A 26,128-nucleotide genomic window follows, 5' to 3' on the forward strand; every position below is an offset into this window, starting at 1 on the left:
GAAACCCAATTTAGGCACTTAAACAATCATAACTAATGATAAACACTGCACAGGACTAATAAAGTTTTACTCACAATCTCAGCTGTAATGCTCAAAGATATTAACTACAGCCGATTAAGTACCTTAACATAACTACCTGATCATCTAAAATTCCCAGCTAATGCCTATCGGTGACAGAATTTTTCGCTGAGCGTGGTATACAATCATTACGTACTTTGGCTTGGCACTATTGCAGCTTCTCACCTCTTCTTCTTCCAAGCTCTAGGCTATGAGTTACCTACAAATATATTTTTAACTCTACTGGATTTCCTCACTTCAGAGTGAGATAATGGCTGTGTTATAAAGACATACACACCACAACAGAAGAAAGAGAATATTCATACTTTTCATTCTACTCAGGAATCTAGTGATCAAGTGTAACGAGGTGTCTTGTTGCATTGTCAGAAATACCTCAGCTTCCAAATTCCAGCTCTGAGAGGCTGGCTACCTCCCAGTGAAGGTACATTTCATAATTTAGACGTGGCGCAAGAGCTTATGTGAAAGCCAGGCTGAATTGTCAAGAAGCACAGGTGAAAAATTAGCCAAACCTCTGATCACGGGTCAATGTATCTATAGAGGTAAATCAAACAGCAGTATTTACATATTCAGAACAAGTAATGAAGTATGAGGCACTGTTCCACCAACCTACAACCTGCAAATCAGAAACCCTATTATATCACGGCTTTTAAACTGGCAGCAATTGTATATGACTACTGTAGATTCATGTCAACAGCTTTGAAATGTGGATCCACATCCCTACTCTTTTCTAAAATCCGTGAGATTAAACCAGCCATATATCAATTTTACCCTCTTTCTATTATTTTAGCATAGCCTTAGAATTATACTTGGCATCTGTATCTGGCACACACAATGACTACTAGCAGCAGTAATCATTTCTGCATTGAGGTCACTGAGTATATCGACTGCTGTAAGAAGTCGGGAGAGCACAGAATACTGCTTGGCTCAAAAAGTCAAGGAAAATAGGAAAAATATAACCCAGAAATTGTTGGAGCGCTCAGCCGCATTTGAGATGTAGCGCTCAGACCTCAGCAGAGCTTGCCCTCTCCTAACCCCTCCTGATCTTCCCCTCCTCCCCGCCACAGACACACAGAATCACTAGAAATGCTCCTTTGGTTTAACAAAAGCCTCTGCCCGTCCCTCTTTCTCTGCAAGGAACAAGAGCTAATCCAGCCAGCCTGTCCCAGAGGAAAAGCTGTTATTGGTGCGTTAGCCAGGGAGATGGTTGCAGCGCTGGCCGCCTACAGGAAAAGGCAGAAAGCCCGAGCATCCCCCTTCCACAGATGAGCCCCTGTCCAAAGAGCGGGTAAAAAAGGATGCAGGAGACAATGAGGAAGAGCCCGGCTCTTCCCCCGCTTAGGGTATTACAGGGCACAGGGTCGGTTTCACGATCGCAGTCTCTCGCCTTTGAAAGCGGGGCTGAGGCAGACGGGAGACCCTCTGCCACTGCAGCAGGTGAGGCTGCTCTGCAGGCGACGGCAAGTTGCGCGCAGGGAAGCCCGAGCCTCCCCGCAGAGCCGCCCTTTACCCGCCAGCGGCGTGTCCTCCGCGGGCAGGGCGGTGCCGGCGGCGCCCCCCGCCCGCCCCCGCGCCCCCGCGCCCCCGCGCCCCGCTCCTTACCCGCCTCGGCCCGGGCGCTCGGCAGCAGCGCGACGACCACCCCCAGCAGCACGGCGGCCCCGGCCAGGCCCGCTCCGCCGCCCGACGGCGGGGCGCTGCGCGGGGGCGCGGTGCCGGGGGCTCCGCCGGGCCGCCCGCCGCCCGCCGCCCGCGGCCACATCCCCGCGCCTCGCACGGCCCCTCAGCGGGCAGCGCTGCCCATGGCCCCGCCGCCCCGGGCTCTAGAGCAGCGGCTGTGCGCGGGTCAGGCGGCGGCGGCGGCGGCGGAGGAGCTGCGGGCACGGCATGGCGCCGGCGGCTCTGCCCGGGCGGCCGCAGGACGCGGTGCCGGTGCGCCTCAACGGCGGCGGCGGCGGCGCGGCCCCTCCGGCTCCAGCGCGGGGAGCGCCGCGGAAGGCGGCTTCATCCACAAAGGGCTCACGTCGCCGCCAGTCCCGGCCCCGCTCCCCGCCCTCCGAGCGCGGGGAGGCGGGGAGCGGGGGCGGCGCTGCCGGGGCCGCGGGGACCCCCCTCCGCCGCCCCGCCGGGCGCCCGGCCCCCCGCCGCCCCGAGGCGCGGCTCGGCCGCGGCCGCTCCCCAGCCCTCCCGGAGCCGCGGGGAGCTCGGCCGGGGGAGACGGGGCGGGGGAAAAGCGTGTCCCCCCCCGCCCGCCTTGGAGGTCGCGTTGAAGGCAGTGTCAGCTCCTAGCCCCCATTCCCTCCCTCAGTTGTTTAAGGACTTGTGCCCAGCACCACCTTTTAGGTGTAAACAAAGCTGCGCCCACTCGCAGTGGTCCTGTGACCTGGCAAAGCTCGAAGTCCTTCTCCGCTCACCTCGGGAGCCGTTCAGTGCCAGCTGCTGGACCTGTGAGGCTCCGGGCCAGGACATCTCCAAAGATGGCCCTCATCATCTGAGGTGCCAGCGAGCGGCTCTTCATGCAAAGCAGCCCGATCCCTGCCACAGCACAGAGCACCGCTGGCAGCATTTCTGCAAGAGCGGAAACAGCTCTGGGAGTGAAGAAGCTGGAGCATACCGCAGGGGTCGAGCAAATGGGCAGCTATGTCCTCAGCTACCCAGTGGGCAAACACAGGAAAGGTCTTCTCCTGCCACCCTTCGCCCGTACCCACGCACTGGGTCACTCCCTCCCTACCCGCGACCACGCTCAGACATCCAGGCTGAAAAGGGAGCATCAAAGGACAGAGGTTTGCCTCTGCAATGCATGAAGGTACACCAGGAGACAACCGGTACATAAAATGTATTCTGGAGATCAGAGGTGGTGACCCCCAGCAAGAGGCACGGTCAGACCGAACGTCGTGGCAATTCAGTCCATGTTTTCCATAATTAGTATTTTCAGCAGAGGTAATGCATTCTAATATAATTTCTTTCCTGGCACCGCTTCCTGGAGTTCTTTTTGTTTCCAGATCATGTCTGTGAGCAACAGACAGCGATCGTGGGGAGGAACAGCAAAGCGATGGTGGGCTAGCCCCAGGACGTGCTTCAGGACCCCCGAGCGCTCTGAAAGGGCACGGCATTGCCTACGCGTGGGAAAGCTGCCCTGGCCTCCCAGCAATTCCAGCAGAAAGGATGCTGTTGTCTTTCTGATAAATTCTTAGAAGTCAGGTTTGAGGTAGAGCAAGCCCCAGCACAGGCCAGCCACAGCTTTACATCCTGCTACCCAGCGACTCACAGCATCCCCGAAGTCCCGATGACCCATAATTACATACTTATCTGACTAGTTTAGCTCATTCAGAACGTCACCAATACCATCACTGGGCCACTAATACGTCCCATTTGTGCTGTTTTAGTCACTTTTTCCTCAAATCACCAATTCAATCTAAGCAAAATTAGCTTTCACATGATGACTACTAATGCTAAACACAGAGAAAAGATGGCAGTTCTGTGATTATTGTAGTAAAATGGATAGCTTACTCATCACTCCGGTTTATTTAGGGCCACCGTAGTTAGCGCAGGGCCCTCTGGTGGTACCTTTCGCTATCTTTAGGAAGTCCTGTGTAAAACCCATTTCATTATTTTCATATTTTTCTAAGTTTTGTCATAATACAATCTTTGTAATAGATCCATCGTTAACTTAATTTTGACAGTGCTTTTTCCTGACCTAGCTCTTAACCATTACAGTCATCTCATCATTTTCCATTATACAGTACACATGTGTATGTATTTTGTATATTAATATAAGGGTTTTTTTCCCTAGAAAATTTAGTTGGTAGTTCAAAGGATTTTAATACACCTATTTTCCAGAACGATGACTGGGTAGGAACTCTTACAGCTAGTGAAAAATCACTGAAGTTTTCCCAAGTAACTGTAGTTAGCTATTTCCTCAACGTACCCCTTTACCAATTCTATTTGTCTTCATTGTCCAGAAAGATAATTTCAACCTCTGCGGGGTATCTGTGTGTCTGTACTTGGTGCCGAGCTTTGCTTTCCTGCATATACCATCTTACCATCTCCTAGAGTGTGCACGTGCTCTGCATACTTGGTATTAGGTCCTTTTTTTTTTTTTTTTTTTTTTTTTTGCAAGCAGCACACGCATGTTGCCCACGTGTTCCTTTCCATGATTACGCTTTTGGGACAGGGAGGTGGAGCGTACGTACTTGTAACCTACCTGGTTCTGGTTTCCTCTCAACTATGGAATCCTTAATGCTAGGAAGTTGTCCAGATCTGGAAGAGATGTCTTCTTATGGATAAAGAATCAAGATGCTCCATGTCAGTGAAGATCTACTCTAGTTGGCTAAGGAGATGTACTGAGTATTTCTCCATAGGACCAGCATGTCTCTCACTGGGGCACAGTACTACTCTACCATGCTACATAATAAACCTTACAGAGAGAGATGAAAATTCATGTTTGCATGGATTCTCCAACCTTTGCCCCAGAGCAACAGGTTGATGCCATCTGTACGACCTTGGCTGAAATAAGGAGTAAAACCTAGATCCAAAGCTGCCTTGCTTGCAGGAGACCTGCCACGATCATTTTGAGTCTTGCTTGTCTTTATGAAGGAACCCATAGATGACAACCTCACTCAGAGATGAGATTCTCCACAAAGCAGGTGGCAGGCCATGGTCTCTATCTTTGCAACGGAACAGTTGGCATTTTTCATTTTGATGAATAAACAGGCCAAATTTATGAACAACTCACTCCATGGATCAACCACAGAATGGAGTCCCATCTCCAGGCACCCCTACCAATGGGGTGTAGATGCTCCCAACCTGCTACTTCAGGGTTTAAGGAGAAGAATCTGTTCAAATGTGTATTTCAGCCTCTCGGCATGAAGCTTCATTGTCCTAACAAAGAACAGTCAGTGCTGTTCCGCAAGACAGGAGCAGCTAGAATTACTGGAATCTGCTTAAAGCATGTACCCAACTCTCCTAAGAGATAAAATGCACCTTCTTACAGGTGAAAGGTCAGAAGATATAATTACTATCAATCACCACCAAATCTTATCCACGATGTAATACGCCTCCCTGCACAGCAGGATCTCATCGGTGTCAGAGTGACCATTTAAGTCATGGCGTCATTCAGGGTAGGAAGAGAGGCTGGAAGGGCTACAGCATTTCTCCAGCGCTCCTGCGCTCTGTACCGCACAAGACACGCATTATAGGCCTATAAGGAAGTTACAGCCCTTTAGGTGGGGAGCAGTAGTATTTCACGACCCTACCAAAACTTTGACTCGCGCTGCCTCAATTCATTGCGGGAGCTGAAGTCACTGTATGCGCGAGTTGCACTGATAAATGTGAAGCTACCATGATTGTCAGGACTGTACTGCTTTGTGAGTGATACCAAACAGTAGCTTCTCTGTGGCCTCCCAGAGACTGACCATCTCTCCAGCTGAAAAACAAAGCTAATTCATTGAGAAAAACATTACATCATCCTGAACCCGTTTGTCCCACTCCAGATCTATAGCATGTGACAGCTCCATTGACTCTGAAAGCTTTTCCTTGAATGAATCTGCTATCACAACTGCAGTAGAAATTTGTCCTTTGCATTTAGTGACAGGGAGAATACTCCAAATTTTAAACCAGTATCAGTCACCCTGAAGACAGGTGAGAGGAAGATTACTCACTCCTATTGCCCTGGTCCTATCATTCCACAGGATGGGAAAGAGCATGGGGACAGCTGGACATTATTACTGATAGAAAGCAAGAACAGAAAGGATTTCAGAGAGACGTTCCCTCTGAAAGGCTCAGGCTGCCTTTCCTTGTTTGCTAGACGTTTCCAAAGTCAAGAGTGTAAAATACAGCCAGATAGTGACCCTATCTTCTACGGGAAATGATGGATATAGATACCAACACCAATGCACACTTAAAAGTCAACAATATGCAAGCCTGACTCTAAAGAACGAAAAGGACACCGCTTTCATAGCAACAGAGGTGTCTGTAGAGTTCGGACAGCTGCATTTTCATGTAGCCTAAGGCATAGTGCTGCAGGAAGAGCTCTGCAGGCAGTATGACCAACTTGCATTGAAGAAGGAGCAGCTGTGAAGGATCAGTAACAGCGGCACCTCGTATTTAGCAAAGCAAAGCAAAGCTTTCTGTCAATTCTGAAATAGTTTGGTATCAAAAAATATATTGCACTGTCATTTCAGTCTTTTACATTTCATTTATGACAGCACCTTAAATGCTGTGTTAAGGTCAGGAACCCTGCTACTTCATAAATATACCCGATAGCCTGCCTCACAACAGCTTCCAAACCACTAGATTCCGTAAGCACTGTAACCCCGCGGCAGAATGAGCACGTTTGGCTGGCAACAGCACCAGCAAATGTGCCTTCCACGGACGCCTGGTCCGTACCAGGCTGGCCATCTGGAGTCACTGACCGCGTGGGGCCACTGCGGCAGCGGGAGCACCGTCCTGCTGGCCAAGCAGCAGTTGCCACAGGCTTGGTATGAACTTCAGCAGCAGCGATGTAGCTGCTGGTATCTGGGCCAGTTAACCTTTTCCTAAGGTTGTAAAAGTGGGACGACGAGAACAAAGAACATTCAGGGTCTGGCTACATTAAAGGTAGATTCTTAAGATCATCCTAAAAGCAAACCTTGAAAGTTAATAAAACGTAAAATTTCAGAAAGAGCAGCAGCTCAAATGATTCTATCAGAATTTTAGAGCCCTTCCCATGAATTTTCATTGCTTTTACCTTAATCCAGCCTTGACCTAACATGGCAAAAAATGAAAGCCACCAAAAGTCATCTGCTGCAATATATATTTTAATTCAAAGTGAATCTCGACAGTAATACACCATAAATTCTTATTTTGACACTCACCAAAATAGTCACCTGGAAAACCCGCTTTTTGTGACAAAGTACAGAAGGCTTGGTCACATTTAAATCACTGAGAACTAGAAAGAAATACTATCGCAAACTGTAAGAGACATTACATCCATAAAAAATTTTCCCAGTCCTCATATTGTAATATTGCACAGTGCAATTGCTACATGGCGAACTAGTGTAGCATAGAAATCCAAAGCAAAAGAAAGCCACAAGCCTACAAATTGTTAAACAGTAACAGTTCAAACTTATTAATCAAGTCTCTATATCACTGGGTATTTCTAGAACAAGTCTTCCTACAGCTTGCAGTGTGATTTAACTTTTACTTAACACAAACCAAGTTAATTAGCAGTAAAAACAGAAAATCTAAAAATTAAAACCAAAAAAGTTAATACAGTAGCATATTTGACCAATAAAACACCCTGAAGTAAAGTTAAAAACTGAACACAAGAAATTCGTATAAAATCTTGCAAATTAAAGTAATATGCAGATATGCAATTCCATAGTCATGCAGTGTTTTATTTAAAAAAGGCATTAAAACAGTAACGTGTAGAAACGCTTCTCAGAGGATGACTTTTTTCCACAGAAAAGGCCGTCACCCTGAAAGCTTTTTTTCCTGCAGGTGGGCCCTGGACACTTGCAGCAACAAGAGTCCGTTCTCTGAGAGTGTATTGCAGGATTGGGGAAAAGTCACCCGGTACATTGAATTTAAGCTGTGGCAGGATCCCAAATATTTCATTCCTTGAAATGCAGATATTTCTAAAATTACAATACACAGAAAGAGCAGCAGATCTAATTTGGGGCGCATTTACAGCAACTTTTTCCTGCATACAATAGGATACTCTTGTGATATACAGATAATTGTGTCAATTTAACAAGCACGTTAGCCTAAAACCTTAAGCACAGTAAAAGAAAGTACAGTAAGTACATTAGACCAGTGAAGATCCCCATGGCCCCAGAAAAAAAATGCAGTATTTTTTTCTTATCACAATACAAAATTCATTTACTCCATTTGCATTGGTGATTCTTGGTGTGTCCATTGCCTGCAATGGAGTAAGCACCAAAAAAACGTCGCTTCCCAACACAAGGGAGTGAACAGAAAACTACCTGCTGGACCATATAGCACGAGTTTGAAGTGGTAAGGTGGACATCCAATTTGAGCATTTGCTTGACTCCCTATATTTAGGCTTTCTATATGTGTTGGTAAGATTTCAAATTCATCAGGAAACGCCTAGTTGCTAATGTATACTTTATATACACACACTTGTACAAAATGCATAGAGTTGATTACTAAAAACACTGAAACTTTTGGGAAAAGTTAGGTTGCTTAATTTTCAGTGTGATTAAAAATGTACTGCTGGTATTTTTATCATTTTTAAATGATCTAATACTGTTGTATTTTAGTTATTACTTAAAAAATAAATCAAATGTAGGCACATTTATTTCATTCAGACATTCATTAAATAAAACACTGCTTGTGTTAGTGGAGTAAAGAAAAAGATTACCAGTTATTAGCTTATTGATAGAGTTAAACTCAAACGCTTTGCACTCTAATTCCAGTCAACATTGCAAGGATTGTATTCCAGATTTTGTTTTAAAAAAAAGTTAAGTCAAGCCTGCAAGATGCAGCTTATTAAGTGTCTACACAATGCCAATATGAAAACATAAAAAAATTAAGTTACATCAATACATCCACTTATATGCAGTGATGAGCCCAAAGTTAATGGAGATAAAATACTGATGCAAATAACACACCCCAAAAAAACATATGCAATCATCTTCCATCATTTACAGTATAGTAGTTACAACACTTCAAACATGAAAACAAAATTAAAAAAAAAAACAACCACCAAACAAACAAAAAAAAAACCCAAAAAAAACAAAACAAAAAAAAACAAACCCAAAACCCGGCTTCTATTTCATGTAATTAGACTCGTACAGAAATTAGAAGGCTAAAAAGGAACTAGTTAATCACCTAATTTCACAGCTATCTGAAGTGGCAATCATTATATAGCAGCTTATCTATGATACATTCAAGATAAATGATACAATTTATTACTTGCCCATAAGCTAAAACACAGCCTCAGCTTAATACCTTCTGAAAATCCCACCTCTACACTACAGTATACTTGAGGTCTATGAAAAAGTAGCTACCTTTTATAGGAAATGGATGATTAAGTCTTTGGTGCTGCAAAAGCAACTTCATCTGAACAAAACAAAAAACAAAAACGGACACACGTCCTAAGGAAAAAAATAATGCAAAAAGCATGTAATTTACGTCCCTGACGGAATGTATTAAATAAGCAAACACCCGCAACAGGCTAAAACAAATACTATAATGTAAAAAGGCTAAAATCTCTCCCATGCATAAATGAAAGATTGCACACAAAGAACTCACATCTTTTCAAGCTTCAATAGTAAATATTCTGCTACTAGTTATTAAATACTGCATGGTTCGCTCAAGCTAAGATGAAACCACATCATGGATCAACGAGCACTTGGCTTTTCCTTTCATTAGCTAGTCAGTCATGCCCACCACACCTCTAAACATTTTATTATACCCAATTAGACAAACACTTTTAAAATAAACTACTTAGGTTGTATTGCAGTTCCATTTACCAGTATGAAATACTGTGTTGTGTGTCACTACTCAATAGCTACTGAATCAACTTTTCTTAAGCACTACTAAAGTCTTGTCTTGAAGCTAGGTCATTCTGGGGAGGGGGGGAAAAGACAGCAAAATTCAGCTACTACAGCAAAACATGCTGCCTTCTCAATAAGGAAAACACACCCAATACTAAAATCATACCACACAAAACCCAAAATGAGCATTACGCTATCAAAAAAATCAGCAGATCTGAATTTTTAAGTGCTGCAGTCCTCAACATTTATATATAAGTAATAACATTAACAACCTCAAATATTTAAGGCACTATGTGTGGGAACAGTTTACAATGCAGCTGAGATTATTAGGACAACAACATTTAAGAGCAATGTTTAGGCTTTTTTTTTTTTTTGCCCATGCAAAAGACACATGCAATGTGAAGAACAACAGCTCAACTTTTAGATAAGTGACTCGACATTTAAACACCAAGATACGCAATACAAACAAGTTACTTCTACACTGTACTGCTGACATATGTGCATCTGTTGCTCTAGTTCTGTACAGTTAATGGCTTCCCAAATGTAGATGTGTCTTGCACTAGTTAGAAGGCAATTTTATAAAAAATAGCAGGAGCAAAACCAGATTTCTGCTCCCATAAGTCACCTGTCTAAAGTTACTATATAAGAAGGTAACATGACCAAAGACAAGTTATACCAAATGTGCAAAACACATTAAAAGTGAGTTTTTTTTAAAGCTCAGAGTTGTTTAAATTGCACCCAAGTCTACATGATTCAAAAAAATAATTTTCCTGTTGTGCCATGGCTAATATTTAATAAATACCATGTTTCTTCTTAAATCAAACTTCTGTATCATTGAGCTTCCTCAATATACTGTATTTGAGTTCTCACATAAATGGATACTGGCTGAGTTTTGTTGGACTCAATGGAAATCCTGTGTAAGCAGGTGATGCTGCAATGTACGAATGTGGTGGGAAAATTGGTTTGAACTGAGTCTGATGAATGGTTGGGGAAGGTAAGAGGCGGGGATTTATGCCAACTGGAACTTGGTGTATTATACCACTGGGATGAGATATATTGTACGTTGGATGTTGTAACAAGGGTCTTGAGGTACACGGCGAGGCAAGGAGGTGGGCAACAGGTGCAGCAGTACTAAGGGGTGCCGACGACGGGTACGGAAGAATAGCAGGCTGTCCTCCAAGGTGGGTACTTCCAGAGAGATGCGCGTGCACGGTAGTGTGATTTGGACTTCCTTGCGGAAGGGAGAAAGCATGACCGGCAACGCTGGCTGGGATGTAAGCCTGCTGCCTCCGATGAGCATAGTTTCCATTCCATTCCTGTGGCCCAGATCCAAAGTGCTGAACCTATCCACACACAGAAATGGGCAGGTCTTAATATTGCTACGTTTAAAGAGAGCTTGAAAAATAGAATAATGCACTAAAACTAGTCAACTTAAAATCAAGAGAAATACAGAGACAGGAATAATTAAATGCTTAAAAAAAAAAAAAAAGCTGTTTAGATAGTAGCACAGACAGGAAATCTGAAAACAAGAGATGGTAAACAGAACACAAGTTATTTTAATGCTCTTGCACCAAAAAAAAAAAAAAAAAAGCCATGCTGGGCTGTTTTAACAGAAATACCATGTATCACATGAGCAAGGTGCTTATTCCACTCTACTCAGCACTGGCTTGGCATCAATTGGAAGTGCTGCATTCAGTTTGGGCACCATAATGAGGCACAAAGAGGACAAATAGGAGAGAAATTTTAGAGGAGAGCAGAAAAAATAAACGGATTGAAAATATCTGAGACAACTAGGCAAACAGAAGTCTAGGGCTATGATCACAGGAAGATGTGGCAATCATTAATGGCTATAAAGAGAAAAGCTACAAATCAATTACTCCCATTATATGATGCAGACTTCAAACTACATAGGGCATCTACCGAAGAAGGAAGGATCAGCACAAGTTTTTGTAATGAAAACGTTCTACACTTTCTGCCAAGAAGCTGAGGAGCTGCAGTCATTGACAAGATTAAAAATTAATACTGTGCTGATCATATTATGGTTTGCTTAGAATTAATTAAGCCAATCCTTCTGCATAATCATGCAGAAGGGGAGATTGTGTCACCTACCCAAACGTTTCTTTCAATCTGAACTATTCAAGTCATTATTGGTAAATCCTCTTATCTCCATATAGCATGCTTGCATCTAGTATTTAACTTCAAATTTAATATTCACAATTACTCTGCAAGACTTACACAAACAGGTACTGCTCTTATATTAAATATACCACCAGATATCTAACCAAAAGCTCAATGCAGCTACAGCTCAAAATTAATTAATTAAAAGGAGCTTAAACTTGATTTCATGTGTCAGCTTCAGATCTGAGCCACAGTAGACACATTTACAGCATTGTTGGGTAATGATAAAAGTAGCTTTCAAATTAACTTTGGGTATCTTCCAACATTGGATTGAGCTACAATCGCAACCTCTTCCTGCCCCAGCTTCACTACCTGGCAGCAAAGGTAAGAAACAGTTGGGTTTGGTAAGCTCTATCTCATCTCTGATACTCAGCTACAAGCATTTTCATGCACGCTACTAACAGAAGGCGGCTGAAATGTAGCCACAATTTTTAACTGCACACTATGAACATTTTAGCATTTGGATGTAGGAAAAAAAATATGCTAACATATTTTTCTTTTTTGTCTCGTGCTTTGATTTTGTGTAGGCATTGATAATTTTCCCAGTATGGCTTTTCTATCATTTTTTAAAATAAAGTCAGCTGCTTTAAAGAAAATGACCAAAAGTGAAAGATACTTATGACTTGCCCAGTAGGTTGAAATCCATTTTCAAGATTTGAACACTTCTGCAACCAAGCTGTGGAAAACCTGCAGTTGCCATTTACAGTGAGCATTCAGCATGTTTGGAACCTCAAGACAGAAAAAATACTCTTAGATGTGAGTAACTACACGTACCTGACTGAAGTTTATATGTTGCTGATGGAATGCTGACGTCAGTTTTTGCTGACGGTTTCCTACAGTAGAAGACTGGTTTATTCTCCCCAGGACAGACCGACCCTTTTTCAGTGGCTGGCACGTAGCATCTTCCAAGACATAAATGAACTATGTTATGTTTTTGTTATCACTGTTTTCTTCCAACAAAGTTAGACAAAGCTTCATTTGCTTTAGTGTACAGGGAGAAATAATAAAATAATACACTAACTGAAGTCTTAAAAATCAGCACAATTTATTGTGTTTATAAGTGTTTATTACAGATTAGCAGACATATGAATGGCTCAAAATCTTCCTATGTATGGCTGTGAAATAAATATTCAAACTTCTATTGTCTACTGGTGTGAAGAAAAGAAAACTCCTGAACTAACTTACCTGTAGTCACCATCTGTTCATCAAGATGTAGCCTGTTTTCAAGTCTCATTGGTGGTACCACAACCGTGCAAACAGCTGATTTGGTTTCAGGATTAACTGATGCTCTTGCTTCCTTATTTTTATTGGGATTAGCTACAAAGCCATTTTCCACAAATGGGCTATCGTGTCCTGAAGAGTCTGAAGTTGGGGAACCATCCACTGTATCACATCCACTTTCCTGTTCATCATCTGACATGCTATCAAAAAAATAAAAGTATTGCACTGAAACAAGTATTTTTTATAATATAGATGCATTTTAATAAATTACCACATAAAATTTATGGAAGTGAAACTACTCAAAAGTGTATAGAAATGTTACATTTCAATTACACAAGCACAGACATTCAGAGAGCAGTTCAATATTCACACTTATTCTACCTATAAATTGCAAGGCTCAGAGAAAGGAGGTAACTTCTACATAAAGACTTATATGTGTAACCCAACTTGCACCCACTTTGTAATGTATTTTTTAAATAGTCTTGTACTTATAAACCACCTGAAACTTAGAGTTTTAAGTCAAATAAAAGGTTGAAGAAGATTATTTAATTTCTTCCTGCATCAGAACATAAAGGTTATTGCACTAGCAAAAGAGAACATACTGATCTAGTTTTCTTCTAGAAATCAGCCACGTTGCGGAGTCTGCAAAAAGCTGTCCCTGGGGCCCATGAGAGTCAGGATGGGATAGAGTGCGCTGAGGAAGCAATCTGCACAGTGGCAGGCAGCTCCCTCTCATCTGCGTATCAACCACCAGCAGCCACACCAGACCTTATCTACTGAAAAATTAGGTGTCTCTGAAGCTGCTCCAGAGCCCACTGCCTGTGTGCGTGACTGATAGATTCTTTTTCACAGATTTAGATTAAGGAGACAAACACAACCCTCTATTTACACAGCAACTATTTTGGCACTTGTGGTCTGTGAAATCCCTGCTGGTCAATAGTGCGAACTCATTCCTTCAACCACTGCTTTTACCAAAGCAGCTGGAAGGGGAAAGAGGTGGAGAAACCAACTTGTAATAATAGCCTTTACTAACGTTTATGGAAGCTTGTATCAGAAGAAGAAAGGACTAAGAAGATGATAAATGCCAGCTGCCAGAAGCAAGACCACAGTCCAGTCAGTGGAACCATAACAAAATACCTTTTAGGCAGCAAGCAGTAAACAACCGGGGAAAGGAAACTGATTTACAGTGAGGTATATTGCCAGAAAAGATATTAACCTCATTTACGTATTATTTATTACACAAGCAAAAGGTACATCACAGACCCATCACTAACAAAAGCAACAAAAGGCAATTTAACTAGTCCTCAACTGGCACTGTGGCAGGTATGGATTATATAGATAGCAAGAGACATCCGTAATTTAACGCAGCTAAAATGAACGGTATGAGGTAATGAATAAGTAAGTGTAGATGCTAACAAAGTTCCTGGTTAGAGAGACAGGCATGAGAATTAAGAATTTCTATAAACTAGAAAAGCATGAAACCCCCAGTTTATATTAAAAATTGGTGGAATATATGCTTAACTTAAAACATGCAGGTAACAGCACGGATTTCGCTAACCCCTAAACATATGGCCAAGACCTTTGGTGATTTTATAGCTAATGTAACATGTCCTTACAGTGGGTGATTAGATTAAGACGATATAAATACAAACATTTTAAATTCTTAATATTTTGTGAGAAGTACTTTGACACTATGAGGGCCAGCACAAAGACTTGAAGTCTTAGTCAACAGAGTGAGGGAATTCTGAATAGTTTTTTTAAGTAACAAATAGTCACACTGTGACAACTACTGAGCAATTAATTATATTTCCATATTCTCAACTTTTTATTCAAGTTACTAATTATATGACTTAATATAAGCTGAATGCTAATGAAACCAGAACCTGACGCACTCCTCTGCTATTGACACAAAGTTGAATTACAGAGGTGAAGTGAATTACAGGTCAGTTCCTTGCAATTAAAATAAAACACTGTAAAATCAAGCAAGTCTTTATAAAGACTTGTCAGAAGTTTTGAATGTTTTGTTATTAAAGGATATTGTAAGCAGGACTGACAATGTTAACTATCAACTGGTAAGACTGCTTGACACCTCCCGATATGCAACATGTCTTGTTACCTAAATCTTTACTAAAATTTAACCATATTAATGGAGATTCTTCAAATGCTTCTAGGTATTCTCTTCTTTCACAGTCAGAAATGACAAATGCTTGACAATAAGACCAAGGAGAATTACCTGGTTTAGCCCACCTATATAACTCCAGTAAATTTTTTTTTTAAAAAATATCTCCAGAGTCCCAGAAACGGCAGAAATTTATCTGGGATTATCTTCTACATCAAGTCACCCTAAAAAAATGAAAAATCTATCCACGTGCTCCATTACTATACTTCTGTTGTTGGATCTAGCAGGTGTGTCCGCAGAGTGAGTTGGATCAGTTTAATAACCTAACAGAAAACTAACCCATCCAAAACCCCACGTGACTGGATTAAGCATAACACAAAGCTGCATCCTGAGTAAACTTAAAACCTTTCTCCAGTCCTAACACTCACCAGACCATACACGTCACCTCCTCAGAATATGCCTTCCCAGCCCTGGTCAGCACAGAGAATAACGACCCACTACATTTTTCAGTGTATTCGGTGTCGAGTACTGCAGAGGTTTGTTCACTGAATCCAAAGATTCTGGGCCTTACAGAATACCAAACGGATGTCGAAGCTGTTCATGCACAAGCCTTTCTTTATACCCCTCCCCTCTGCTATCTTGTTGTGTTTATATAAACAAAATCATTGATACATATAAATTATCAATTAAAAGCATCATTAAGTCAGGCTGCCCAAAATTTAAAACAAATAAAACTGCCTGTACAGGCTAGCAGTTCCATTTCCTTGACAATACATGCTATGATAGAATTTTTAATTACTTTAAACAACTTTTTTTCCTCAAGACTCCAATCGTATTCATTTTGGACAATGAAACTGCTCCAAGTTTGAACCACTCTTTTCTACCTAGAAAGCTATTCTACAGAAAATAGGAAGCGAACTGTAGAATAAAAATAAAAAGAATTGGTCATGCTTATGGCAGCCGCAGGTTGCTTAAAAAAACCGGATTGTATCCCTAGGTCACAGAATTTCTCTGGGATATTGGGTAAATCATATTAAATCAAACTTTTCACCAATACCAGCAACTGTACATCCCAAATGTTTCTTGGTCCACAAACTCATATCACAGAATCTGATTTGTAGACATGCCACAAGTAACTACAATTAAAATTTCAACATATCAGCACCAGAAGGGCAGGGGCTGAAATAAGAGGAAAAGCCATCTGCAGGTGCCCCAGCCAGAGCATCCCAAGTCAGTGGGAACTTCTGGCTGTGTCACAATTCCGTGTTCCATGAGTGTCATGCAGATAGGTGCTTTAACGTCAAGTTCTCAAGTACTGTAGAAAAAAAACGCCATAAAATAGTTCAGATTTACATTGAATGTTTTTTAAGAGTGAATTTTGAATAATGTGTAAAAATGAAGGCTTAAGCTAGACATACAGCAGTGAAGATAATATTTAAAAGCTGCTCTTATGAACAGTGTTCACACAAGTGAAGCTTATGTTTGGTAGCAGAAAAAAGGCATCAATTTCATTAAAGATTACAACACGAGATTGACAATGGGAGAACAAGAGGGTGCAAAAATTAAAAGTGTTCTGGTAACTTCAAATCTCTCACATCCTACTTTGGCTTTCAGATTTTTTTAGAACATATTTCTGTTCTAAAGGAAGTTGCATGCATCATGCTTATATTTTCTGTGTAAACATCATTCATTCAGTATTCTGAAAACTTCCAGTGTACCAAGACGGATCTGTTAGGAATGATAAAAGAACAGTCTATGCTGTGCAACTGTAGGCCAATGAATTAATTTTTAAATATATCACTTAGCCTCACCAGATGGCAACATAACAAAAGTTTTGCATTTATTATAAACGGAGTCTGCCGTACACTAGGATCTCTCTTCTGCTGAAAGGAGCACAGCTTTTTACCTGTTGGACCTCTTGCAAGGAGATGGACTAGACTGTCCTGAGGAGCTGGTGCTCAGAGTGCTATCCGGACTGCTGAGAGAACACACGCGGTCAATGTTCAGGGTGTTCTGGCAGGCTTCACAGTCAAGGCTACCTTTACACCTACCACACAAAAAGAAAGTGAGCAAACATACCATCTCTCATTCGTTCTTTCCCTACACCACTGACTTTGGTGTAATTACGAAATGAAAAGGGGTCAAATATTAGAAAAGGTCCCTTAAATGTAAATTCATATGCAGTTCATTTCTTTTACATGCAAACAGGTTTTTAAACTTTTTCAGAGTTGTTCTGGAAATTCTAGACTAAACATACATCTTTTGAAACCTACTCAATGGATACATTTTTTACAGAATCAACACTAGAACAAGTAGATAAAAGATTTTACTACAACAGTTCAGAGTCCTGAAACATTTGACAAAGTTTAGATTTAAAATACAAGTTCCTCAGGTTCAGAATCATTACAAGTACACAGGTCAAAAACATTAAACTTTTAAGCCCTCATTTAAAATGATACATGCTGCTTTGATAGCTCTGTGAAAGAAAACTCCTTTGGTGGACCATGCTTAGCATCTGCTTTTATACCCAAATGCACACCTTTTCATACTGTTAGAGAAGCATTTTTTACCCATATGTATGTAATATTATCGACTGGATGCTACTGCTAGAATGATAACATTGATTATACAAAGCCAGAAGACTGATCTTCAACAAATAAGTACGGTATGACAGTATTAAGCCAAAAAAAGGAGAAGGAGTATGCTGGACCTAAAAGTATTCTGTTTTGACCAAATCTATTACAAAAGAAGAATAAATTATTTGTTTCCTGCTACAAATGCGTAACGTACTTAGATTAACGAGGTGGACTTTTGAAAGTATTTTTCACTTTCAAATAATATACTCCTACAGAGCTAATGTCTTAGTGAAATTTGCTTAAAAGTGCATTGTTTGTCTCTTTCTAACTCAGAATCATTAAATACTGTATCTACACTAAAACAGCTATATTTAAGTAACACCTTAATCAAAATAAACATTGATCTTACTCTCTCAGTGAATGCGTTCGTTGTATGTCATCTTCATCTGTGTCACTGCTGATGGTGATCACGCTGACTGCTGGGCTGGGGGAACCGGCAATGAAGATAGCCTGGCGCTGTTTGGTTGAAAGAGATGAATCAGGGTCCAGCCTGACGGATGCTTCACAACAGTTACTTTCCTGTCCTTCTGAGTTATGATTGTCCTGTGCTTCTATACAACTTATTCTCTTTACAGCCTTCAGGTTAAGTATCTTTGGAGATATAAAGGCTGAATTTTGGATATTGGTATTTTGTAACACATTGCTCCTGCGAAGAAAACACACCATTTGACATTTAGTGAATGTCTACCAACAGACCTGAAAACTGTAGTATTTTCAACAAAAACAAAGAAAGCAAAGCAGGCTAAACCATCGATTTTCTAAACTCATACAAAGAAAAACATAAAACAGGAAACACAGTCATAAATATTTGGCATGTATGATTTCAGCCATTAATAAAAAAAATCTAGAAACATGCTAATAAGAAGCTACGTTGCCACATCCAAACTATGTAATACCTAAGACTGAAATTTGCAACATTGAAAGTCCCATTTTCTTATAAACAAAAAAAAAGAAACTAAAATTCCATTTGGGTGAAAAACAAGCAGACAAAACCTGGCCAGATTTCCTGCAAAGATTCTTCCTGAAAACAAAAGCTGGTAGCCTCTGGATGAAATCCTTGCTTAAAAAAAGACTGCGAAAATTGCCCTCTGTAACCCATGCTTTCCCCTTTACGGAGCATCCCACACATTTGCAGATGCTTTTGTATGGCAGCGGGACATATTTTCTTCAGCAAGCAGCTTAAGTATTTTTGGCCACCAGTGAAAGACAAGACTACTCTTAAGACAATTGTAAGGCATACTGCAACCTGGTTATATAGTACCTCAGTATCTCTTTATCTTTAGTTGTCTAAAGCTGATATATCCTCATGCACATAAGCTTAGGAATATCTCCTTAGAGCTACCTCAATATATTCTTCTACCTTCCCAAAGGCTATAAAGACAACTTCGCTATCATGACAGGCACATGCTAATCAAGAGGAATGAAAACCTCTTACTATTGCAAGTATTTTTCCATCTTGTCTGTATTAGCAAAATAACACTGAAAACTTAAGGCAGAAAGAATAAATTTTCCCAGAAGACCGTTTAAGTACATTGTTGCTAACAAACATGCCACTTTTACAGGCTATTCCTCTGCCCACTGAACAGCAACTAGAGATATGCTAGCTCTGAATGTTAGAAAAATTCTACCAACCTGTTCTGACACAGTTTGTTCCTCTTGGTAGCTGCAGGCTGAGGCCAGACAACATGTGCAATGCCCACACTAATTGGCTGAGGGGCAGACAAGGTTATCTGATGTGTTAAAAGAGGCTGTGGTATCACTGAATTGTAATGGGTGCCCTGGGTAATCATCTTCCTGAGGAAAAATAAAGGAAGTTTTGAATTGCAAGTCATTTGCATCGCACCTATAGATCTTGTTAAACCAAAGTCATTAAGGTATTGCACAAAAATAGGTGGGCTTACCCCCAGTCTCCAAGCCTCTGTGGGCCAGCCACAGGATCAGAGCCCAAAGATGTAGCAGGAGCTGCCACTGGCGCCACTTGTTGCCATGCAGGAACCAGTATTTGCTGGGTTTGATTTGACCATGTCTGTTGTGAAACAGAGAAGATTTCACAATGCAAAGAACGACTGAATTTATATTAGCTGTTTGTAGTTCAGCACAAAACAGAAGGGAGACTGCAACAGAACTCTACAGGACAAGAATATTTACCAATAGCAAAACAAGTAAGATTTTTACTTTAAAGTAAGCTAACCTGAGAAAGGATTCCTGCTCGAATCTGTAGTGGCTGAATTGCATGGGCTTGGGTCACCAATGGAACTGCGTTATCCACCCTCAGGGAGAAGCTGGTGGGTTTACTATGGTTTGTAGGAATTCCTGTCAGGGAGAAAAACACGTACCCAAGGTTTAAGCAAGACACTGGTCTTGCACATATTTTCTGAGCAGAATGCAAACATAAAGGATAATTTTATATTTTACTAATTTTTTTCTTGATGTGTTTATGATCCAATTCCATAATTTAGACTTTCAAACCAAATAAATCAACACCTAAAAGATTTTTGTGCCATTATGTATCCGCACAAATATTTTATGCTGTAATTTCCAGAAAGAACTGCCAATAGCTACTGTTTGGAAACAGGCTACTAGAAAGCGGAATGACTTTGGCAGAAAGTTCTGCCAAGTTAAGCATTTTACTCTTTATCACAAGTTACATTAAAAGTATTTGAAAGGAAGCAGATAAAAATAAGCAGAGCTGACTTTCAAAGCTTCTCACAGCAGACTCCTGCACATGTCATGCTCTGTATTTCCAGCTAGCTGAAACACATTCCTTTTAGCTCTTATAGCTGACAACTCCACACGTATAATGCCCCTATTTTAGTTACCAACTCTTTTGTGGGAAACAATGTAAAATTTTCTGTGTATTCCATCAAATATTTGCCATAGAATCCATAATTCTATTCCTAGCTTTATCAAAATAATGCAAACCGTAGCACCATTGGAATATTACCAAAAGAGCAAAATAGGAAAAACATGCATCTCATGCTCTGTATAAATTTCATTATTGTCACAGGAAACTAACAGATGTATAGCAACGCCACAATGTTCACTGCTGATAATAATTTTTGATATAATAATGTTAAACGAAAATGAAAATGGATTTTTTTTTTCAACAGATATTGCACCAGAACTCCTATGCTAGAAGAAAATACCAGCTAGGCAAAGATATTAATTTCATCCTCTAACTATAATTTGTGTCTTGCGTGTTAGTCAAAGACTAAGCAATTGGTGTTCAGATGTAACTACCAAAGAACTACTAAACTAAAGATTAGAAATCAGAGGTTTTTTTAATCTTTAGCATAAAGGATGAAAGAAAATCTTCATCTGATGTAATGCTCTCATGTCATAACACAATATTAACTTACAACCATGCGGTCCAAAGCTTTTAATTTCGAAATGCTGTTGACTAATTTTTTCCACACAGCCATCTAGAACACCAAAATCTTAACCCTGACAGAAGTAGCGAACTTTAGCACTTCAGATATTTGACAGAGCAGCCAAGCAGGGAAACCTTGAAGTGGTGCCAGATACCATTAATATCCCTTTCCCTGCATGCCAGCAACTCATCACCTATGTGATGAAAACAATATATTCCCTTCATTCAGGCTGTAGCAGAATTTATATTTGGAAATGTATCATCATACCAAGAATACAGTATACAGATCACAGATAAAGTATTTGCTTGTATTGTTTCCTTTTCTATAATCTCTTCATTCATCTGGGTGTAATAAAAACCATAAGGTTTTTAAATTCTGCAATATGTCATTGTGTAAAGCATACATACCATTTAAATAAGAAGTTGCTTAGCCATACCAAGTGCTCAGAAGGAAATCTGTATGAAGCTATACATTTAGCTCATACAGCCTCTGACACTCTGTAAAGTGAATACTCGGAGCTTTAATGAGTTTCTGCAACTCAAGATAGATGCAACAGCCACAAATAGCATTACTGATAAAGTCTGCCGTATCTGTCTTTATCTAAAGAGAGAAAGACTTCCCAGGCTCTAAGTTTGGGTTAAAAGTGTTTGGGGTTTTTTGTTTTCCACAGTGAATCTAGTGTGATTTCTAGAACTTTACACAGCAGAGGGAGAACTAATGAGTTTGAAAGTCATTCTTAAAAAAACCTACTGGCTATAAACTCCATCATTTCAAGATCTGATCGCAACATCAAGCTGAGCCATCTCCAAGTCAGAAAAATTGCATCTATCTTGGAAATTAAGACTATTATCAAGCTAACTTAACAAGCAAGCAAAATAAACTACCTTCTCTCTCCATAAATGACTATTACCAGCATAAGAAAGGCTGTTTCTCATCAGCCCCTCTCTGATCAGCCCATTATAAACAGAAAAAACAAGTATTGCTTGGTATGTTCTGTGACCTACATAAGGTTTTAAAGACTCCTCCAAAAAATAAGACCTACATTTGCATGATGCAAATGCATTTGTTAAGGAAACAGATCAACTGCATTACCACGTGTCCTTCTAGAGATGCATATGCTTATTTGGTCATTTTTTACACCGCGGAAATATTTCTGTGCTAGCATTTCCACCTCACAGTGTCCCAAATGTTTCTGATAATTGAACCCTCAGCCAACCATTTCTTTCCATAAATACAAAACCGTATGCTTAAAACAATCTTACCCTTTGTAATACAGGGGAGTTAGGCCAAGCTGCCCTTTCCTCCTCACAGCACAATGCAATCAGCATTCTCAAAGATTTAGTTATGTGTTTTTCAGCCATCAGAAAACTGCAGCAGTTCTATCTAGCACTACGACCATAGGACGGTAAATGTGACACTGTTTACACAGGGCAGCTACATCCTTAACTGAAGCCCCAACTTCCCAGATGCTTTCTTAAACTTTCACTTGGAAGTCCAATAAAAAACCAAAACCAAAGTAACTTTGTTATCCAGACATTTTTATCACAAGAACTGTTGTATTTTCTTAGCCTTATCCCTAGGATACCCTGGGGATGGGGGGGGGGGAGGAAAAAAAAAAAGAACCACACCCCAACAAGACAAAAGTACACCAAGCAAACAATAAACCCAAGCAAACCACCACAACCGAATCAACAAACAAAAAACCCCAACACACACAATCACCAAAAAGAAACAAAAAAAAAACACCAGAACACCCACAACGCTGATATTCCCATCTTTTTTGTTCCCTCTCAGATTTTATTTCAGATTACCCTCCTTTCTTCCTTCAGCTTCTACACTGTGTCCCTCTGTTTTATCCAAGATATATGTGTGTGTGTGTGTACATATGTATGCGTGTGTGTCTGGTATAAGAAGATGGGTCCTGGATATTCTGTTGATGCTGATTTGCTATTTCTTTCAGAAAAGTTCAATGTATCTGGATCTGACTCACATGCTAATTTTTTAATGACATAATTAAGTTCTTTTAAATATATAGTTTAAGTGGGTATAATGGAAAACACAAACACTGCTAACAGACAGCAATGTTCATATTTCAGGAACTGTAACAATTACAGTTAAACATACCTTGAATAGTTGGAGGACATATAATCAATGCCTGTTGGAAAACATCACTGCAACCAAACTGAGCAGCTCCTGCCTGCAGTGGTATCCCTTGGTGCAAAACTGAATGGGCAGATGCAGTTAATGCCTACGGGAACAGATTCAGTACAAGCAACGTTATAACTGTGAATCTAAATCTCTCACACACTTGTCCTACCAGCTTATATAGTAAACAACTAAAACAACTTATAAAAATTAAAACGTCAAATCCATTTCACAGGAAGCAATCCTGTTTGGCCACCGGAGGGCACTATAATAACAGCACTGCTTTGTTATGGCAATGCCAGCGTGTGACTTAATTTTGAAACATACTGAATTCTAAATGGTTTGTTTGTTTAAGAAAACATTAGGAAAAAATGAGAGTAAAAGAAGATTTTGTCACTAGACGTACTTTTCCAATCATGAAATTAATTAGAGAAACTGCATTAATGGAATTTTATAATAAAAAGGAAAAAAAACCAGGTTTTACCTGACTTCTTACTGGACCGATTTTGGTAAAGCTCGCAGTCAGATTAGCTGCACTGCCTGAGGCAACTGGTCTCATAAGCGATGTTTTATTGCGATTACTTAAGTCATACAAGTTTGATCTGGACTTGCAAACATCCATGATATGAAAACAGGACTTCACTCTGTCAAAACCAGAAAATAGATTGCTTTAATGAGAAATTCATGTTGTTGATAAATATACAAAACGATTTCCCAGAACAAGGGTAAAAAAAAAAAAAAACAAAAAACCCCCAAAAGTTCAAAGGCCACAGTTCCGAGTTTCACAGAACGGTATCATACACAGAAGTAGAAAAAAGAAATACTGCTATTACTAAGTTTCTGTCAAGCCTTTGTAACACATATTTGAAAATCAAGAAAAATACTGCTATTTCCTGCTCCTCGTATCTAACACCGTTTTCTAACAACTGTATACAAACAGGAAGGACAGTAAACTGCATGGATGGAAAGCTCTTTCTTTCAGTGAAATGCTTGCACTTTAGGAATTCCACAGCGAAATACAAAATTCCAGAACTGCAAGAAAACTTCCTATATATTACGTATTAACCAATGCGTAAAAGATGGTAACTGAGATGTTCACCTCGAGAGGAAATGCCTACTCTAGCTCTCAGTGACTGACAAGAACTAAGGCTCTTCATACTTCCAAAAATCAAGTCCAAATTTCTGCACTGCTGGAATTTTGTCAGCCTGGCATGTAAATGATAACTTAGAAATCTACTGCTCTAAATGTAACTTTTCAGAAAAAAACCATAGTTATTCAAAGAGTTTCCTTGACCAAGAAGTGTCTAATATTGCAAGGACTTGAAAGAATTCTCTAAGACGTTACCAAAAAAAAGAAAGATTTTTCTCTCCAATAGCAGATGAAACAACACTATGATACACAGAAATCACTACATTGGAGATTTAAAGTAATAATTTTTGTGTGTTACATACTGGTTGCTATGAGGAAAATCAAGGAGGTGCTTCATGGTAACAAAAGAATGGTTCAGGGTCTCAGCTGGAGTGATTCTTAAATCAGCGTCGATCAGCAACATTTTCTTCAACAGACTGACAAATTCCCTCCTATCTGCCTTCTCTGCCAACAGGTCACTTCCTTCCAAATCCATCACCATGTTCACCTGGCATTGAACAGAACAGTCAGAAGACACACATATTGGTTTAACTCTTTCTGTTATTGCTTTCTGCTATAAAATACTAATGTTCAATGATTTTATCATGTGGGGCAGGGTGAATTTGCTAGCTTATCCCAGTAGGATTGGCTTGGAATTGGTGCCTTTTTTTCTGCACATACACTCTTGCACCCTCCCCAGCTAAAAACCCCCAAAGGCTTTATTCCAGTCTGGGACTTGGAATTTAAAAAGCAAGATTTGGGATAGTAGTTTTCAAAAAAGAATTTCAAACATGTATTAATGCCAATCTTGCAAGAAGATTTGATTCTCTTTTCAGGATATGGAAGAGAATGAAAAATTTCCTTTTGTTATTGACCAGAGAGTTATAAAGCTGAAGAAAAGTGCAGAAACAGTTAAGAATAGTAAGTTTTAAGAATAGGAAAAAAACTTTATTGAGAATTATATTCTTAAGGTAGCAGAATTACGTTGAAAACTATACAGTTAAGATAGCAGGATCCATATGGATTCTTTTTTTTACCCAGAATGGCAGATAAGGTAGAAGAGAAAGTATACATTATGCATAAAATTAAAGGGTTCCCCCCACCACATGGACAAGTACCATTGTTTAACACAAGGAATGACAAAGGAAAATCTTTATATAAAGCCCAAAGGACTGACATAGCTGGACATTTTCCTCAGAAAAACACATACAGAGAATAATGGATATAACTGATATACAACAAATAATACTCCAAAAGGTGTTTATTTCAAACTACTAAAATGTTTTAAAATCACACGTTCCTTTTGCAAAGGAAGAATGCTTTAATACTCACATGCACTATATCATCCAAACTGTTGAAAATATACTTTCTGGCCTCTTTAGACTTCATACCTGTCTCTGCCTCATGCTCTTCCAATGTCTCAAAAAAGAAAAGGAAAGCTGAGTTTAGAAGTTGACAGTAAAGGACACTTACAGCTACAAATTAACTTTACATATTTACTGGCCTTATAAACTTGTCTTTTAAAAAAATAATTGACTACTTCAATGGTACGTTTGTATGCTGCTTTGCTGACTACTTTCATTTTCTAAATCAAAATACAAAAACTATGGAATTTCACATCTGAGTGATCACAGTACTGGATTACAATAGATGGTTTGTAAATCACACTGGAAGTGCTGAAAGCCTAGCAAAACATTGCTTAATCAAACTCTCTCACGTGCTTATGTTTTTATATACCACAGGTTTTCTATTAT

The 26,128-nt window shown here is 40.1% G+C and overlaps 2 protein-coding genes across 5 annotated transcripts in view; both read right to left on the minus strand.

Annotated features, from left to right (window-relative positions):
* The window catches only part of KIAA1549L (KIAA1549 like), a 136,721-nt gene extending 134,649 nt beyond the window's left edge, over positions 1 to 2,072 (minus strand). For all 3 annotated transcript variants that reach the window (XM_075094892.1, XM_075094891.1, XM_075094890.1), the window contains exon 1: positions 1,678 to 2,072. In XM_075094892.1, the coding sequence (XP_074950993.1) occupies positions 1,678 to 1,837 (160 nt within the window). In that variant the 5' untranslated portion in view covers positions 1,838 to 2,072. The remainder of the gene's footprint in view (positions 1 to 1,677) is intronic.
* Positions 2,073 to 6,854: 4,782 nt separating this feature from the next.
* The window catches only part of HIPK3 (homeodomain interacting protein kinase 3), a 78,545-nt gene continuing 59,271 nt past the window's right edge, over positions 6,855 to 26,128 (minus strand). For both annotated transcript variants that reach the window (XM_075094893.1, XM_075094894.1), the window contains exons 5-16: positions 25,707 to 25,793; positions 24,698 to 24,882; positions 23,730 to 23,889; positions 23,225 to 23,348; positions 19,921 to 20,042; positions 19,631 to 19,755; positions 19,362 to 19,523; positions 18,079 to 18,375; positions 17,000 to 17,140; positions 12,939 to 13,174; positions 12,528 to 12,655; positions 6,855 to 10,918 (exon numbers count right to left, since the gene is read on the minus strand). In XM_075094893.1, coding sequence (XP_074950994.1) covers positions 10,442 to 10,918; positions 12,528 to 12,655; positions 12,939 to 13,174; positions 17,000 to 17,140; positions 18,079 to 18,375; positions 19,362 to 19,523; positions 19,631 to 19,755; positions 19,921 to 20,042; positions 23,225 to 23,348; positions 23,730 to 23,889; positions 24,698 to 24,882; positions 25,707 to 25,793 — 2,244 coding nt within the window. In that variant the 3' untranslated portion in view covers positions 6,855 to 10,441. The remainder of the gene's footprint in view (positions 10,919 to 12,527; positions 12,656 to 12,938; positions 13,175 to 16,999; positions 17,141 to 18,078; positions 18,376 to 19,361; positions 19,524 to 19,630; positions 19,756 to 19,920; positions 20,043 to 23,224; positions 23,349 to 23,729; positions 23,890 to 24,697; positions 24,883 to 25,706; positions 25,794 to 26,128) is intronic.

This window comes from Phalacrocorax aristotelis, chromosome 5 (genome assembly GCF_949628215.1).
Source record: "Phalacrocorax aristotelis chromosome 5, bGulAri2.1, whole genome shotgun sequence".
NCBI lineage: Eukaryota > Metazoa > Chordata > Aves > Suliformes > Phalacrocoracidae > Phalacrocorax > Phalacrocorax aristotelis.